The sequence below is a fragment of the Artibeus jamaicensis genome, unplaced genomic scaffold, assembly GCF_021234435.1.
Source record: "Artibeus jamaicensis isolate MK-2021 breed Jamaican fruit bat unplaced genomic scaffold, CSHL_Jam_final contig_797, whole genome shotgun sequence".
In the NCBI taxonomy this organism is placed as follows: Eukaryota; Metazoa; Chordata; class Mammalia; order Chiroptera; family Phyllostomidae; genus Artibeus; species Artibeus jamaicensis.
Genome location: NW_026521977.1, coordinates 192373 through 211385, shown reverse-complemented (window position 1 = coordinate 211385; position 19013 = coordinate 192373). Strand labels below are relative to the sequence as shown.

The following is a 19013-nucleotide window of genomic DNA, read 5'->3' as shown; positions in this document are numbered from 1 at the left end:
TGCACCTAAGGACCACGAGCCACAGCTGGTGACCTCTCTGAAACAAAAAAGAATGTGGGCAGTTGCTACGAGGCTGGAGTTGTGCAAACGCAGCCTTATGTTCAGATGGGTAAGAAACCGCGGTCTGTGGATCAGTGCATCAACTCAGGTCTCTGGCAAGACTGTGAAGGGGGCTCACTGAGCAGCTGGAGGGGTGGTCTGAGTAGCCGGAAGGCAAGTGGCCCTGAGGAGAAGCCCAAGTTCCACACAGGTCAGGGCGCACGTGTTCAGGCTCATCAGAAAGGCATCTGCATGGAACGGTAGGGACGAGCAACCGATGACAACCTGTGGGCAAGCGGCACGCTAGTCCACTGAGATGAACATTCAAAGGTCTCTGCCAGAGTCACAGGAGGGTTCTAGCATCTTGCTTCTCTTGGTTAACATGTTTACCAATGACATGAAGACATGGCAGGCCTCTCCAGTGACACAAAGGTGACGAGGTACTAACCTGTTCGCTAAGACAGTAGGAATTCAGAAGACCTTGAAAAGCTAGCAAAAGGTTCCGACAAGCGGAAACCTAACAGGGGAAGGTCTAGTCTCACGTGTGGGTCCCCAACACCCAGGTCTTGCCCACACAGGCAGGACGGCGCTTGACGTCAGCCTGAGGGAAGACTTGGGGGTTTGTTTATAGAGGCCTAGAGGTTCCTGGTCAGTGAGTCAAGGCCACCCCACAGACAGGGAGGGACCGGAAGCAGGGGTCCCGAGGGAGGAAACAGCAGCCTCTTCCTGCTCCGGCTGCACCTGGGACACACGCTGCCTGCGGCTGCTGGCCCTGGGCTGGGAGCGGGCAGAGCAGGCTGTGGGCAGCTACAGGGCCCCTGTCCACCTTGTGTTTCTTCTGCTCCTTCCACCCCGGGCAGAGGACACCCTAAGAATGCTTGGGGAAGGAGTGGAGAGAGATTCCCCATGGATCTAGGAGCACAGGTTCTGCTCCTTCTCCCTTCTCACCGCCAGGTGAGGTGGTGGGCCACAGCATCTGGGGACCGGGGCTCCCCAAAGGCAGAACTGTGAGAGCCAGGAGTCCTGCGTAGCCAGTTGTCATTCTGCTCCCCGGAACACAGAGTGAGGGACTGGCAGGAGGGTCCTCACAAGGGCCAAGAGGAGGGGAGCCCAGAGACACACTCAGGCTCCCCCTCAGGAAGCCCTTTCTAAGAGTCGCAGCTGGCATCTGCCGGAAGGCCGCCCTGTCCCTGGGCGTACACAGGGAGCACTCACACAGGACACCCTCCCAGCCCAAGACCCTTGCTCTTTGACCTGGAGCTGCCAGGAAGCCCCTCTGAAGGGAGAGTGCCGCATCCCTCGGGTGCGGAGAACCTAGGTGAAGCCCAGAAAACCAGGAAGTCCTCAAAAGCTACCTGTGGGTGCCACTTTGATTCAAAGTAGTGGGCATCGTGCCTGTGCTGGGTCGTGCCAGGCACACGGCCAGGCACCACATGAGGTCCCTGCTGTCTAGGAGTTCATGGGCTGGTGAGAAAGACACCAGGCACCAGCAGCAGGACCAGGAAGACAGCCCTGAGGACAAGGTGGCTGTCACTGCCACCCAGCACAGTCCTTCCCAACTCTCGGTGTTCCATCTACAACTCATGGTGGTAAGGTCATGAACTAGGAGCATTTAATACTCCTCAAGAACACAGATGAAGAGAAAATAGCAGAAATGGACTTAGTTGTAATGATAGAAAAAAAAGGGCAAATTATTTCAATTGTTAAACTTTATAAACTAAATGGTTCCTTCTAAAGTCAGGATGTGAGATTAATCCATGATCATTAAAACTGAGCCACAATTACCCTTAAGAAGATTATCAGCAACTGTCACTGTTTCCGAGGAAATGAGCCAGGCCTGGGGGGCGCAGGTGCAAGCCTGCAGAGGGGCAGAACCCCCACCAGCAGAGCTAATGAGAAATCGGTAGACCTCTCGCCCCCACCCCCAAACCAAACGACACATTGCAGCAACATGCTGCGACATCAGGGAGACCTCACGGCGAAGCCCATGCACGCGTGCCCATCCCCCGCACCTGCAAGTAAACTGCAGCGCCTGCCTCCTGCCTCGGTTTTCTCTGTGGGCAGCCAGGCATGTGGCTGTGACTGCAGTCGGCAGCCAAGTGTATGCAAGAGGCAGGTCCATCTCCTCCTCGCAGCCCAGGTCTCCCCATTCTGGAAGCCAGAACCCACGTCCAGCGCTTTCTTAGGCTCAGTGCACGCTCAGAAAGACCCCCGTGAGGCAGAAGAGATTCTGGCAACGTCTGAGTGCAGCACGCCCTGCTCCACACCTACCCTCCCTGCCACAGAGCGAGGAGGCCGGGATGTCAGAGCAAGGGGACAGCAAGCGGGGCAGGGCCACATCAGTGTCAAGCTGCTCCTCAGGGCTAGGTTTCAGGGGTGGCAGGATGCTGTACTCAAGGTGGAATGTGGGTCCCAGAAAGGAACAGGGGCAGGGGCTGGGCTGGGCAAGTGCCAAATCACTCCTTGCATGATGCCAGCACCCTGAGCACTGACTGGTGGACAGAACCATTTCCCAGAGACAACCCACTTTTCCAGAGGCAGCCTTTTTCTAAGACGCGTGCAATCACTCTACAACTTGGTCCCTGGCTCCTGGGAATGGCTTCCTTAAACAATGAGCCAGCCTGGCCCCCAGTTTGCAAGATGCTAAACACATCACCCCAACCGCAGCCACAAGTGCTGCTCTTTCCCTCCCTGAGTTAGCCTGCCGGCCCCCACCCCTACCCCCTGAACCCCCACACAGGTACTTCCACCACAGCACCAGAGGCCACTCGGCCCACACGCACTGTCCCAGCACCTCTGCTAGGTGTCAAGAAAAGGTTAATCGTACTTTGTGGGGCGGCACTGTCTTCTAGAAGGTCAGCCCACATGAGACCTTCAGAAGCCAGGATGTTCCAGAACTACCTGTGCCCCCAGCCTACATGCCCCACGGAGCAGCAGCTGTTGTGAGTCGGCCCCGGGCCCCAGACCCCCGACGGGTCTATGTGAGACACTGAGGTGTGGTTATGTGCATCTGCAGGAAAATTATGTGACTTGTGCATTCACATGTGTGTTGGTGGGAGAGGCACCCACAAATTCTAACCTGGAAAGACATGAAGCCCCCAAAGGAGTCAAGATTAGAGACCAATTCTCAAGAAAATCTTGAATCCCTCGGCCAGTGGCAGGTGCTCGTTCGTGGAAAGATCTGCTTCAACAAAGCCTCAGGCGGTTCTAGCTGGTTTCCATTTTGGATGCTGTCTGGACAGACTCACAGAAGAGCTCTTTCAGAATTATTTTCTATCAGTAACTGGAATCAGGTGTCCACCCCCCTCCCCGAGAACAGGCTGTTACAAGGCGGATCCTGCAGGTCTGTTTCTACCACCCACAGTCATGTGCACCTGAGTGGGCCAGAACATAGTGGACTCTAGCAGTCAGGGACCCTTTTCACACACATGCCTCTCTGGGAGGCCTAGAGAGGGCCCTGTAGCTCCATGGCAACCAAGGAGCCAATGAGTGGCCAAGGATCTGACGCTGCCATGGCAATGAGCTCCTTTCCGGTGGTAATGGAGAGAATTGGGTAGAGTGAATGGGGGAAAGGCCTGCACCTCTGTGAAGCCAGGGAGACCTTTCCTCACCCCAACCTTCACAGGTGGGAAAGCCCAGCTGTCACTGACTCACACCACAGCATCGGGCCGTGCTTCCCTGAGTGTGCCTGAGTTCTTGAGTGCTCTTTCAGCATGTAAAAGCAGTTCTGTGCATTGTGTTGGTGTGTGTCCAGATACAGTCCCATTAGCAAGTGGATTTCTGAGTCCCTGACAGATATAAATAGTACTTGTGAGTGGGTCGTAAGTGTCAAGTACTCTCCAAATACAATATGTGTATGTACACAAATATGTAGCACTTGTGTGAGCATGCGTGCATACATGTGTGTATACGGATACACGGTGCATGTGTAATACAAGCCGCCCAGGTTCGTGGTTCAGAAAAACTGTCTCTAGGAATTCACACTCTGAGTATGTGAATGGACCAGCAGGAGCATCTCTGGCCCAGTGCACTGTCTCGTGAGTGCATGGCCGCAGACCAAGACTGTGCTAGCTATACTGGCCAGTGAGCCGCTGTGCGGGGCCCAGAAGGGGGCTCACGTCAGTGTGCGCGATCTCCGCAGGAGGCCACATGGACTTGCTAGACCCGGTAAGGCCCACGCAGGCCCAGAGCACTGGCATCCTCCAGCAACCCTGAAGGATAAGGGGGTAGAGCAGGGGAGGCAGGTTCGGTCTGCTGGGGCCCCCAAAGTTGGGGTGGGAAGGACAAGCGCCTCCAATCTGAGCTCCCGGTTCTGGGTTAAATGGAGAGAGTAACCCGCACCCCGGGCCTGGCGCCCTGGACCCTGACTGATGCCCTCAGCAGTGGAGTTTGAGGACCAGCACCCGCGTACCTGTAGGGAATCCAGTCGGAATGCGGCTTGGAAGTCATGTCTCTCGGGGGCAGAGCCGCGGCTAGGGCTCCAGAGGCCGGGGTCCGCGGGGGCTGGCGCGGGGGCCCTGTTCAGCTCCCGGGCCACCCCGGGCTGCATCCTCCCAGGCCGGGGCGCTGGGCCCCGCCGAGGCCCACGCCGCACGCCAGGGCCCTGGCCGCAGGCTTGGCGAGCAGCTGCCGGCTGGCGCGGAGAGATGAAAGAAACGGCAGGGCGCGCGGGCAGCCGTGTGAGGGCGGGTGGCGCGCGCCGGCGCGCGTGGAAGTAGGAGAGGCGGACCCCACCGCCCTGCGTGGCTACAGCAGCTCGGCCAGCGCGGAGGGTAGGAGCCCTGCGTGGCAGCAGTGGCGCCAGCCCCTCCCCCCTCGCCCCGCCCCAGCGGAGACCCCACCCCTAGGCTGGCTTGGCATCCCAAACGTTCATGCCCCCTTCGCTAAACCGCCGGACTCAGGCTCTGCGCACGTGACCGCGCCGACACCAGCGCCCACCACTGGTGTGCACCGTCGCTGGGCAGATCCCCAGCCCTCCCGAGCTCAGTTCCGTCCTCTGTGAGACGGGGATAATTCTAACACCCAGCTACCTATCTCCTCTGAGGGATGGAAGCCGTTGCTCACGTTGGCGGCGGGCAGGGGTGGGGGGAAGCATATGGGTTATGCGGGGAGGGGATGATGACCCCAGAGAGCAAAAGAGGTCCGGGCTGTTCTGCTCTCTCCCTGCCCCCCCCCATGTCATTTTCCCCAGGAAGCCTTCTTTACTGGGTTTTAGTAAAGGAGACCTTTCCTCCCAGCTGAGGGGTTCTTCCTGTCTAACCCACAGCAGTCAAAGCAAGGGCAGCATTTGCGGTCTACTGCCCTCGAGGCCTTATAAAGCCACAGGTATTGCTTAATCTCCACAGGAGCCTTGAGAGGCAAGTATTTATCTCTACTTCCCAGAAAATAAACCCTCAAGAGTACTAAGATGCCCAAGGACATAAAGCTAGGAAGTGATGCAGCTGAAATGGAACTAGGGTCTCTGTCCTGCAAGGCCGTTTTTAGGGGCCACACCACATTTAAAAGGAGCAAAAACCTCCCAACAAAGATAAACTTGAAGTCTCCGGTGCTGAGGAGGTCCCGGCTGTGACCAGTACCAACTTGAAAGCAAGGTAAAGTGCGTGGAGGTGGGGGGCGAAATATCCACAGGGGGCGGCAGGCGTTTGGGAAGGGGTCTGCTGAGGGGCAGAGGCTCCACACTACATGTGAGCACCCCCACATGCTCTCTGGGTGCAGCAGCTCCAGCCCCCAACCAATCCGGAAGAGTGTCCCCGTGGGCTCCTCTGGTGCTAAGCCGGCTGTCCTGACGGCATGACTGGGTGGGAGAAGGTGTGAGAAGGCTCGCTTGGCTGAGGGAGGGCCTCATCCTGCTGCCCCAAGTCCACGGCCAGGACTGTCCATCCAAAATGCTCCCAGCCTTTCAGCCTTGCCTTTAACAATAAAAACAATAAACAAGATATTTGGAGCATTTGCTAAGCATCAGGACCTATATTAGTAACTCCTCTCATACTCACAACCTGGCTGGGGGTTAGGTGCTATTATCATACCCATTTCACAGCAGAAGGAACTGAGGCACAGAGAAGGCAAAGATCTTGCCCCAAGTCACACAGCTGGCCAATGTGGGAAGCGAGCTGGATTCACACACGAGCGGCCTGGGTCCAGCGCCCCACCCTCGGCTGCTTCCTGCCTCCCGCAGCTCCTGCAGGGCACAGGCACACACACGCAGACACAGCCTGTCTCTCGGGGCCCCTGGGGCACAGGCCAGGTCCATCAGCTCCATCTCTGTCTGGCACAGAATCGGCACTCTCTAAAGGCTGTGACCTCTTTATTTATCAACCTCTGTGGGCCACCACTGTTGCTGAGGTCACAGAGCAGACAAAATAAATCACCCTGCAGTGGAGAGCAGGGGCAGAAGGTGGGCTGTTGCTTGCCTGCTGGGGCGCTTGACCTGAGCCTTATTTGCATCCCTGTCAGACTCCCAGGATGGGCAGCAGAAAGGGAGTGGCCCCGGCCTCAGAGTCCAAGGCAGCTCGGGAAAGTGCCACCTACGGGCCTTGTCCTCCAGGGCCCAGGATCTGCGGACAGAGCCCTGCAGAGACAAAAGCCGCCAGCCTGGCCCTCCAGACTGCCCCTCCAGAAGCTGCAATCACAGCTGCCTAGAGCCTAGAAGACTTCCCATTCAAGAATGTGAGGCTGTTCTTCCCCTTTATTCCCAAATTATGACACCTTAAAGCAATCAGAATCAACTTGGAAGGTCTCAGGAGCCTGAAGTAATTGAATCTATTAAATAGACACTTTAGATTCTGTCCTGAGGGAGCAAAATCTGGAGGCAGAGTGAGGTGCAGAAATAAGACGCTGGCTCTCCACGTCTCTCTTCCTGCGGAGGCTGTGCCTGAGGACATGGGGTGTTGGGGAGCCAGTGGGGCTGTACGCTGGCAGGCGGGCGAGTGTGTGTGTGTGTATGTGTGTGTGTGTGTGTGTGTGTGTGAGGTGGCCCTGCAGTCCCAGTGTGTCTGCACAAGAACATCTGTTGGATGGTGTGCTAACGTGTGTGCATGGGGAAGATCAGAGTGTGTGCTCCTGGGAGTTCTAAGGGGCGTGTATGTGAGTGTTTACTCAGAACCTGCGTGAGTTTTCCTGTTCTAATGGCTTCCCAGGCTGACATTTTAAGTGTGCCCTTGGATTCCATCAAAAAGCCACCTCAGCAAACCGCGTGAGAATTGATGCACCAGGACCTGGGTATGACGCAAACGTGCTATCGCGTGGCCCTTGAAGAAGGGCCTCAAATGTAGCCCCAGAAACTCATCATCTCCTGAAACACGGCTGCACATCAGGACCAGCACGACCTCCTCACCACCTGTCCCCATCCTGCAGGGAAGAGGTATTTGCCATGAATTTAAATTATCCTTGCTGCAGCTCAGGCATTTTCAAACATGGCCATGATTCGGAAGGTAGGGCAGGGAAGGAACGTGTGTGGATGGAAGCAACTCGAAGGAGACCCTGGCAGCGGCCGCCCCAGCTGGAGGAAGCCCCTGCCAGCTCCCCTCGGCAGGACTAGTCCACCGCCCAGGGAGGAAGGCCGGCATTTTGGCAACTTGCTGTTTCCGTGTGGAGCCTTAAATTTTCTATTTCTAATTTAACAGTTTTATTGCATCTGAGCCACCTCTAAGTCCACTTTGAAAGCAAAAGCATATGAATAATAAATGAATGTCTATTCGGATTGCACACCAAGTCCCAAGGTGCCGGGCCCAGTCCCCTGCCCAGTAGCCTGACGCTGTAAACATGCAGCCTGAGGAAGGCCGTTCCGGTCAAACAGCGACTGGATATGACTGGGCCCAGAGGTGCACGCAGGCCTTTGACAGGTGTCGAGCGCCGTCCTGCTGCCTCAGGAGCCATCAGTCTGGCAGGAGGGACCGGAAGCTTCAAGGTGCTGGTGTTACAACACGGGTACACCAAGTGCTGGAGGCCGGGGACCCAGAGGAGGGGCAGACAATGGTCCCAAAGGGAGGGAAGTCAGGTTAGGACGAGCCTTTCCTGAGGATGAAAAAGGGTGACAGTTGAATTGGGCCTTGAAGGATGAGTAGGGTTATGACGGACAGATGAGAAAGGGAGAGGGAAGTTTAAGAGGTACCAAGATTCTGTGACGGGCCAGGTGCTGTGCTGGGCTCTGCCCAAAGGGCATTCCAGACAGAGAGGATGATATGAGCAACGCCATGGGGATATGAGTCTATGTGATTGGTGCACTTGAAAGCCAAGGTGTGGAGCCCTGGCCGGGTAGCTCAGTTGGTCAGAGTGTCGTCCTGATATGCCACACTTGCAGGTTTGATCCCCAGTCAGGGCACATACAAGAATCAACCAGTGAATGCATACATAAGTGAAACAACAAATAGATGTTTCTCTATCTTTCTTCCTCTCTCTCTTTCCCCCAAATCACTAAATTAATAAAGAAGGAGAAGAAAAAGAAAACCAAGGTCTAATCCAGTGTGGTGGCAGGTAAGTCAGTGTCTCAGTGTGGCAGGAGGTGGGCCTAGAAGGTTAAGGTGGGACCAGATTACATGGCACTCTGAACACCAGCCAGGCTGGGGAGTTTGGATTCCATCCTGCAGCCAACCGGGAACCACTAGAGGGTTTTAAGTCAAGACTAAACTGCCCAGATTTACCTTTGAGAAAGATAAAAATAGGCAACAGAGGGACACAAGACCAGAGGCACTGAAACTGCGAGCTGGCTGTTGGGCAGAGACGAGGGGGCCCTAAGCCAGAGCCCAGTCGGCGCCTCTTAAGAGCTACGGACGGACAGACAGACACCGTAGCAGCATGGCTGCATAAATGTGGGCAGCCAGACGACTTGGATAACTGCGGAGTACACGCAGACCACCGCCGTGTTCCACCTGATTAAAATGAGATAATGCAGCCTCACTGGTGTCTTTGAAAGTGCAGGGTAACCACTGGTAGGATTAAAACCAATGTGTCTATTTTCCAAGTCACTGCAGAACACCCCCCAAAACCGAGCCTAGACCAGAGGAGACACAAAACTCACACAGCACAGAACGAGGTTAGTCCAGCCCCACTTCTCGAACATCCTCCATCTCGAACAATCGGTTCTCAACCTGACAACCCTTTCGGGCTGACACCTGTATGGTCAGTCACGCATTTCTCAGGCAACAAAGGAGAACTGGTTTTCAAACAGATCGCTTCTCCAACAGGCTTCTGGAATGAATTAAGTTTGAGAACCGAGGCTCCGCTGGACTAGGGATAAACCAGGTGTGATGGTGACGAAGGAAGGCGCGTGCAGAGCCCCCGAGACTGCATCACTCACGACTGCCGCTTGCTGAGTGAGTGCTCCACGCAGGCGCTCCTGTACGGGTTTCCTAAGAGCAAATACGGGCACAGGAGGCTGAAGGGGAACTCCCCAGCTGAGCCTCCGAATTAATAGATGTCACGTTCCAAAGTGTGGCGGGATGACGCCAGGTGGGACTTGGGGAAGAGGCAGTGGAAAGCTGGGTCTGCACCCTCAGCCCAGACCCAGCTCCCGCACGTACAACACAGGGGAGGCTGAACAAAGGGTTGTTGGAGCTTTAAGAGGAACTTGAGAGAGATCCTTGAAGGACCAGTGAGCCTCAAGGGGTGAAGGGTGCTTGAAGGAGGCTGCCTAAGACAGCTTACTAGGTGGCCACAGTGGTCTCGGGCAACTGACTCAGGCCTGACAAATGCAAAAAGCGGTGGCAGCTGGCTGCCCTGATGGCCAAGAGGGTGCTGCTGCTTCAAGAGTCAGCCTGTGCTCACAGGTTTGTGGGGCAAAGGACACGTGATCATTTCCTGTGGACCAATGGAAGTTCCAGCCCAAGGGCCAGATGTGATTGTCTTAGACCCCTACCAAGAGGGTCCTGGTGGGGGAGGTGACACAGGGGGCGTGGATGAGCCCAGGTTTCCCAGGGTCTGAGAAAGGAGCCACAGTGGCGTATGAAGCGCTGGACGGAGAGCGTCACGCACATCAAGGGAGCTGCCCTTGGGGGGCTGCCCCAGCAGTGGAATGGTCTCCGAGAACCGACAGAAGCACCCCAATGAAAGAAAGGCCCAGAGTGTGCAGCGACTCAGACCCTCGGTCAGGGAAGAACTTCCCCGCCCCTCTCCTGTCCTCTCCCCACTCCTGGCCTTCACCTTGGAAAGGGTCAGAACTGCAAGCCCACCCCTTTCCCGCAGGCAGCTGGCCTGCAGCAGACCGTGACAGACAAGAGGAGTTCATGTCACTGACAGTTAAGCATTTTAATTACAATGGACAGGACATGTTAATTACTGACGGAATGAATGACCGCTGGTTACCTAGAAATGCTCAGGGAAGCCATGGGACTTTCTCCCAACATCATCTAGGTTTAGGGGGGAAAACAGCCCCACAGAATAAAATTAAAGAGACCGTGGGAGGCAAAAATAAGGTCTGCTTTGATGATTGCATCTCATGAGTCACACCTATTCAGCCTGGCAGCTACACACGGCATCTCCCATTTAAGCCTCACCACAACGCAGGGAGGCAGATACTATTATTATCCCCATTTTACAGACGCAGGACCGGGAGTTACGTAACCCGCTGGGAGTCGCACCAACAACAGTGAAGGAGTTCAAATGAAAGCCCAGGCAGTGGGCAGTTCTGCAGCCCAGAGGCTTCACTGCTGTCCCCCAGAGAAAGCCGCGTGACGACAGCCACGGACCTCTGACTCGAGACTTCCTGTTCTGGAAATCTAGCCAAGGACAGTGTCCCATGGAGTCAAAAGTCTGCGTACGGGGAGACTCGTTGGAGCTTTATTTCTAAGCGGGGAAGCTGGCAGGAAGGGGGGCTGCCAGGTGTCTGTTGACGGGGACTTAGTTACATCAATAATTCTGTGTTCACAGGTTGGATCGTTAAGCATCCTTTGCCAGGAGTTCAGTGACGGGGGACGGGTTTGTGAGATGGGATGCCACATTGCAGGGAAATGTCACGTCCTGCAAAGAATCTCCTCCCACTGGCGCCTACATGAACGGTGGCCCCGTAAAAACCTGCTGAGGGTGAGAGAGACACGTGCAGCGCAATCAGCCAGGCCACCCTAGTGCCGAGTCCCCCTTTCCCTGTGGTTTTTCCCTCCAGGTGCTCGGGCGGCCTCTGGACTCCAGCTTTTGGCTCCTGGGGTCTCCTAGTAACCCACAATATGACTCCCCAACCACAGTTGGAAAAGCAGACAGTAAATCCTATTGGTGCACAATGGATTTGATACATAAATAAATATGACATTAAAAGCCGTGCAGCAGATATATCCTTAGTCACCTAGTGTAGCATGAGCTATTACCACGATGACAACCGGTGGCCACACTCTAATGCATGTGGGGATAAAAAAAACACCTGCAATTTTGAGCCAGGTTATTCACCTTGGAGGAGGGCAGGGAAATGAGAGAAGCAGAGCCGAACTTTAAGGGCAGGGAGCTGGGAGTCCCAGACCTGAAGCACAGCGGCTCAGTCCCGGGGAAGCTTCCACTGTCCCAGCCAAGTCCCCCTGCCCACTTCCTGCGCCAGCTAAGCCCAGCTCTCCTGGGACTGGGGCCTGAGGCTATAAATAGGAAGCGCCTCTGAGGAGGAGCGCCCAGGGCCTGTGCTGAGCCTGCAGGAGGGTTTGTTTTACCAGCGTTATTAAATTTGCAGATAAGCGACCAGGAGTTAAGCTGATCAGGAAGAGAGGGAGAGAGCTCTCGTGTGTTCATAACGCAGGGTTTATCCAGCAGAGCCCTCTCCTTTGTCAAACACAGAGCCCTTGCTTTTGCATCCTCCAGCAAAGGACAGTTTATTTGTAACCTTTCAAGAAAAGCCTTGTGAGTTTGCATTTTTGACCTGCTTTTTCCTCCTCATCTAAGAAAACCATGGTTCTTTAAAATGGAAAATGCATTTAAAAGAATCCTACTCTGAATTCATAAACCAAGCTTCCTAGCAAGAGAAATCAGACCCTAAAATACATTTTAAACTATGGGCAAAGTTTATTACCCCAAACATCACCTTTTTGCTCCATGGCCCTTCCCTTTTGTGGCTAATGGTCCATAAATATCAAACTCTAAGGCCACCAGGTCACTGAAGAAGAATCAATGTCTTGAAGGGGGTGCTGTGGGATTAGAGTCAGGTTCTCTTACCTCTCAGGCTTCATTTTCTCATCTGTGAAATGGGGATAAAGTTCCTAGACCCTCACAGGCAGCGAGTAGAGAGGAAAGAACACCAGACCCGGACTGGAGTCCTGACTCTATTGCTTGTGATGTGTGTCCTGGAGTAAGTACGTTGCCTCTCTATGCTCCATGAAAATAAGCAGGTGGGAAGATCTCAAAGGCGACCTTCCAGAACTAAATTTCTCTGACATGTGACTGTTTACCCTTTCACGAGGGTAAAACTCTTGTGTTTTATAGCGGAAGCACAGCAGTGAGCACACCCAGACTCAGGAAAGCTGGATTCTCGTCCTCCCCGTTATGCTAACACACCAGGTGGCCAGGGACCACCCACTGGGCTCGCCGGGGCTTCCTCACCTGTTAAATCAGCACAATGCCTGTGCTGCCCACTGCAGGGGCTGTGACGCTGAACCGAGACGAAAACTGGGAACCTGTGGGGCCGTGTCCGAAGTCTGCAGCGGCACAGAGGTGTGACGACGACATTTAGTAATCTGAGCTGCCACCTGTTAAGCCCTTGAGTACCACGGGCACTGTGCGAACCGTTACATGCACTGTCTCACTGATTGCTCGCAGCAGCCCCCAGGAGCTGCGACCCAGAGGGAAGCACAAGTGCTGTGGGTGGTCACGAAGGCAAGGGTTCACGCCGCCTCTGCTGGGCCCGCGCCCTGGGCCAGGGCCCGTCTCAGCTGAGAGTGAGAACGGGGCCAGGTGGCTGCCCTGCCTGGGCTCCGGGAGGGAGGAGAGGGCCCCTGAGTGTCTCTGATCGTGCAAGGGAGTAGGCCGTGTGCAGCCCCCTTTCAGGTTCCTTTGGATGAGACCACAAGCAGGGCTGGCAGGGCTGGGAGGGGGGACAGTATCTTCCTCTGCCCCTTCTTCAACTCCAGGCTGCCCTGGACCCCTCTACCTGGTTCTGGGTCCTCATCACAGTCCACCTTCCTCATGTCTCCTCTGCAGGCACCACCCTCCCTGCCCCTCCTGCCCCTGCCGCCCTGAGGCTAGTTGGGAGTGCATACCCCAGGGACAGGGGCACAATGAGATGAGGGACCCGGACATCGCAGGCCGGACGGCCCTGACCCAGCCTTCATACTCATCTGGACTTCTGAGGCCCCCCTGGAGATGGGCAAGGGGCGCTGGCCCTCAGATGGACTTCTCGAGGTCTCCGTTCCCCAGCGGGCAGGGCCCTGGGAGGTGCTGTGTGCTCCTCGAGCCGCGGTCACCCTCCACTCCGCCTCAGTTGCTTGACCGCCTGCTCCAAAACGCCCCGGTTCTCTGGCCTGGGTCCCAGCTCCCTGTGCTCGCCCCTCAGCCTGCCTGAACGTCATGAGCTATCGGTACCTGTTTCTCTGGCCCAACCCAAACTATTCTAAACTCTGCCCCGCCACACCTCTCGGCTCTGACGCAATGTGCGTGGTGCCTCAGCCCCCATCCCTAATTTGTTCTGCAACTTGTGACGGGTGCCGAAACCAAAGAGCACCAAACCATGAAGCACCTTCTCTTGCAGGGCGGTGTTGCGACTCATACAAGTTCTAGCAAGTGCCTCGAGTCTTGTCAAAAAGCGATGAGTGTGGGGTTTGACGAGTTCTGAAGCCAGAACACTGAGGGACGACTGTCGTGCCCACCCCAGTAGGTGAGCGGACACTGGCTGGTGTCACTGGCTGACATCATCACCGGATCCAAAGATGCATTTGTGTCAGGAAACCTGAGTTCCAGGTTTCTAAGTCCCTGACTTCTGACCCGATGACAGACATATCCTCTTAGTTTTCTGGGCCTCAACATCAATCTATAAGATGAGGGGGATGCATTCATGTCTAAGGCCCCCACTACTGCTGGAGTCCCCTTATCAAGGGTCCCATCTGACAATTCGCATAACAAGGACACCCATGTCTCACCTCCCACCCCGTCCTCGGAGAACTGAGCAGAGAACACCCGGAGCAGGCTCCCCTCACTCTCACATGCCCCGGCAGAAGGCGTGACGAGTCGAGGGAACAGAACATTCCCTCGAGAGAGGGTCTGAAGTCCCTCCCTCCCCTTGAGAAAGACTGGGGTGAGATGAACAACCCAATGGGAAAGTGAACAGACAAGTCCCAGGTGGCCACAGGTGGCCTCCTCCCTCCCCCCAACACCAATGCATGAGTGGGTCTGGTTGCTGCTACATCCTATGCAACTCTTCCATCCGTCCCCTTGTCGCCACCTCCCACGCCACCACCCTCATTCAAACTACTTCATCCGCTGCATGCGGGGATGCTTCAGAGTGTGGCCTCGGAGCTGGATCTCAGGTTTCAAACAGGCTCTGCCACTGACTTCTTGGGTGCCTGGGACTTAATAATTAATACATGTAAACCACTTCAAACAGTGCCTGGCACGCAGTAAGGAGATGCATGAGTTAGCTGTTACATAATGATCTGCGCCCCCTTTTTCCTCCGGCCTCCCTGCAGTCTGTTCTCACACGGCTGTGAGAGTGATCTTTTCACGATGCAAATCAACCATCGCACCTGCCGCTTAAAACCCTTCCCCGCGTTCCCTTGTTCACAGGCTCCCAAATTGTAAGCATCTGCAAAGCCAATCCAGCTTCCGTTCTCCAGACAGACTGGTCTGCCTTCAGACGAGGCAGGCTCCTGGTCTCCTCACCTCCGCGGCTGCTGCCTCCCTGGCCTGGAATCCACTGCCCACCCTGCCCCTCCCAGACCCAGGCCCTGCCGCTGAGTCCGACTTTGTGGTTCGGTGAGGATGAAGCCAGACCAACTACAGTGGTAGCTCAGTGTGGTATGCGTTGTTAATTCATTCCATAACTCATGACAAGTGCCCAAATAATGAACATCGAGCAAGTGATGAGTGATGAAGCATTTTCTCTTGCAGGGCAGCAGTGTGGCTTATACAAATTCCAGCAAGTGCCATCAGCCCTGAGCAACTGCTGAGTGCAGAAACATCTTTTTTTTTTTTCTCACCAAAATGTGATGAGTACAAGGTCTGATGAATTCTGAAGCCAGTGAGCCACAAGGGATGACTGTACTGGTATTTTGCTAAAGTTCCTCCGAGCCACATTGATTGATGAACAGCCATGAGTCTGCTGCCTGAGAAAGGTAGAGTCGGAGTTCATATTTTTGCAAATGCCACACTGTGCTGGGACCTTGAGAAAACTTAAGGGATTCATCACAAAAACCTCTGGAATTAGAAAGTTCAAGATCTCCCGATGAAAAGATATTGTAAAAAGAAAACAGTCAATAACGTTCTTGTTACTATTATAATCGTTTACAGAATGTAACGAAAAAGATATCTCATCTCCCATGGCAAGATTAGGTATCAAAGGTTTTAAACTAATATTAATGACACTTAGTTGTGATCCACGGGAGGAAAATTATAAAATATAATTGAGATTTATAAAAAGAACTTGGATAAATAGAGGTTCCTAATGTATTCAGACATAGGACTGTTTTAAAGATAGTAGGTCTTCCTAAATTAGACTTCATTTAGTTCAGAGCAAAATTCCAAGGGGATTCTGATAGTTGACAATGCAGAGGGGTTTCTTAAGGTCCCTTTGGTGACGACCTAAGGAAAGGACGGCCAGTTGCCAGATACGTGTGAGCTTGGGTCCCAATGAGAAAGCCAACGTGACCACCAAGACGTGCGTCCGTTAACAGTGTCCCTAACGTCTGTCTCACGGTGCAGGTGGATCAGGGACATTAATTAGTACCTCGAGTGAGTGTTCTTAGGAGCATGTAGGCTAATAAGAGGTAAGGTGCTAGTTTGGAGATAACAACTTCGGGAAACAGGCAGTGAGAGGCACGTTCTTGCACCAAAGCAGAAATGTGGAGGGACGGGGACAGACTGCACTAGAGCTTTGCTGGGGAGGGGGGACGCCCCAGGGCCTGGGGCGGCCTGCTCCCCAGGTTCCTGCCCTACACCGGAAGCTGCCCGGGGGGCACCCAGCCTCAGGGGAGGTTGCAGTTACTGGGCAGTGATGGGCGCAAGCTATGTCCATCCCAAGGGAGTGTGTCTACACCCTGCGGGTGTCCGGTCCTGTAGCCTGAGACTGCAGAACAGGGGGCGCAGTGTGGGGGGTGGTCATGGAGTTCCGACCACTGCTTCCTTCTTGGTGTGTCTCACCCAGTCCGCAGGCCTCTTTTCCCAAGTCAGAGCCATGAGTTAAGGGTGTCGGTGCCCCGATTAGGGCAGCCTGGGATGGACGGTCCCCCAGCCCTTCACTTTTCTAGACAGCCCCAGTAAAGACTATCTGGAAAAATATTTTTAAAAAAACTAGGTAAGGGAAGTGAGCAAAATTCTCATACAGATGGTTAATGAGAGGAGGACCAGTCCCACTAGAGAGCAAACTGTTACTATAAAGTGGCAACTGAGACCGTGTGCTGATGGACACAAGCCTCCCCTGAGCTTCAACAGGAGAAAGTAAGCAATCCAGAAATATTCTCTGTAAGAACTTCATTTAAATGTTAGTTACAAAAATGCAAACGCGAAGAGTGAGAGTGTGAAACAGGGACGCCAAATGCACACAACACTGTTCGTGTAGTTCCCTAGGAGGGCAGACGGAAACCTTCCAGAGCTACGAGGTTGTGGCTGGTTTTCAGTGGAGGTAACCATGGCTACCATAGTAGGCATCCGATGTAGAAAAAGAACACAGAAAAGATAGTACAGTTCAGCAAAGCAGAGAGCGCCCTGAGCGAGCGGCCGGGGCCTGAACTGCAGTCACTGCTCCCTGCCGAGGGATTGGTGGGCAGGCTGCGTCTTTCCGCTCCTGGGTCCCCGTCTGTTTCGAAGATAAAGGATTAATGCAGATGATCCCCACTGGCCCTTCCAGCTCAGCCATCCTGGGATGCGACCGTCTGGGACTTGGTCCCCAGTCCTGGCTTTAGCAGGATGAGGTGGGAGAACAGAAACACACTGGGTCGGTTCCTGCCCCAAATCTCCAGGTGACACTGCAGGCCAAGCCCGAGTCCTTCCAGTGGCAGGGCTCGCTCTGCTCCCCGGGCTGTTTGTCACAGGGACCGGGGATGAGTAAGACAGGCGCCAGCCTGTGAAGACCACAGGGCAGCAGAGGACACGCATGGATGCAGACACAACAAATGACAATGTCAGGAGGAACTGGCCCAGCCAGAGCAAGGGTGCAGCGTGTGGGGCCCAGGGAGAGGGCGTCTGGCCGGGGGTCGGGCAGGGTCCTGCAGCAGACCTGGCACAGAGGCTGGATGCGAGTCTAAGGACGGTAGAGGGGAGGAGGGAGGCGGACTCAGGAGGCAGGAGAGGGTGGGTGTCTAGTGAGGAATAAATGGCAGGGAGTGGAGTCTGGGGCAGTCATTCGGGCCAGGCTGAGTGTTTGGCCTTGAACCCCGTAACAGGAAATCGCAGGGGTTGTAGGCCTGGGGGGATGGCACGGTCCTGCCAGGAGGGAAGAGGCAGCAGGCCTCTCTCTGAGCAGGGCCTGTGGGAAGAGGACAGATGGGGTGGGCGGGTCCAGCTGATGTGAGCCCAAGGACGCAGGCGGGGTCGCGCAGTGGCAGGAACAGATCAGCCTCTGGAGACAGCCTCCGAGGTCGGGCGGCCTGGGCGCCAGACCCTGCCTCTGCCCCTACCCAGTTCTGTGACCTTGGGCTGTCTTTCACCATCTGGCCTCCGTTCTCTCACCTGCCAACAACTGAAACTACTTAAAGACATCAAGAGATGAAATGATGTAGCTAATAAGCGAAAGCCTTTAGAACAGTTCTTTAATGATCAATGACGGTGACAGGACAGCTGCATGTCTGCAGGTGGACAGCAGTGGACAGGGACCCCTCAGGGCACCCAGTGGCAGGAGCAGGCTTGGACGGAGTGAATTCCAGTTGGGATGTGCTGGGTCTGTGGTCGGCAGAACACCATGTGCCGGGTGAGTGACAGAACACAGGTGGGGCTTAGTGGGGAGGCCAGGTCAGGAGATGGCACTCAGGGGGGACCAGAGGGCGGGAGGAGGCTGGGGAGCGAGGGCAGGGAGACTGCCTGTGATGCAGACTGCGGGGGTCGCTGATGGCAGAGACACTGTGGCTGTGGAAGCTAGGAGAACATAAGCTCCCTGGGGAGGGGGATTTTCCCTGATGCACCCCCCAGAACCTGGCACAGTGCCTGGAGCGGAAGACAAGATCAATAACTATTTGCTGAGTCAATAAATGAGGATGCTCTTCCTGTTGTCTACCCCAAATAGTTTCATTTATTAAACACCTACTGTGTGCCAGGCGCTGTGCATGTGCAGGGTCTCATTTCATCTTTACGGCGGCCCCACAGAGAAGGCCCTGCATTATCCCCTCTACAGATCAGGAAACAGGCTTCAAAAGGCAAAGTTCACACGGCTGGTAGAGGGAACAGAGACAGGGCCCAAAGCCAGGGCTGTGTGCCCCCGACAGCACTGAATGGAGAAGAAACTGGGCAAAACGGCTCATCAGCAATCCCGCCGCACTAGCTTCGGAGTGTGCAGGAAAGAGTGCCTGCTCTGGAGTCTCGTTGGAGGAAGAGGAGCCAGAGCTGGAGAGGCAGGACTTAGTGTCAGACGCAGGGGGTGAGGCTACTGGCAAACTGTGTCTTGCGAGGCCCAAATGCTGGGAGAATGGGGAGCAGACCAGGAAACAGGGTAGAGCCCGCTGGAGGGAGAAGTGGGGAATGGAGGGCGGAGACAGAGGGGGAGGGTGCAGCCCCATCTCCACAGGGTGACGGCTGTGTGCACACCCGACTACATACCACAGGGGAGGGGCGGCACAGGCTGCTCAGAGGATCCGGGCGGGTCCAGACAGACCCAGAGGGGATGGGGACCGGTGGCCATTTGCAAAGTACACGTGCAGGTGCAAGTGGCC

General features: G+C 55.1%; 1 protein-coding gene across 6 annotated transcripts in view; it reads right to left on the bottom strand.

The window, feature by feature from the left end:
• Positions 1-19013, bottom strand: part of TUB (TUB bipartite transcription factor) — an 80042-nt gene that overhangs the window by 19928 nt on the left and 41101 nt on the right. The window contains exon 1 of one of the 6 annotated variants that reach the window (XM_053673065.1): positions 4451-4774. The exons of 3 other annotated variants lie outside the window; for them this stretch is intronic. In XM_053673065.1, coding sequence (XP_053529040.1) covers positions 4451-4488 — 38 coding nt within the window. In that variant the 5' untranslated portion in view covers positions 4489-4774. Of the gene's footprint in view, positions 1-3118; positions 3344-4450; positions 4775-19013 lie in introns of those variants that run through there. 2 more of the 6 variants (XM_037133834.2, XM_053673066.1) reach the window with 2 other exon arrangements.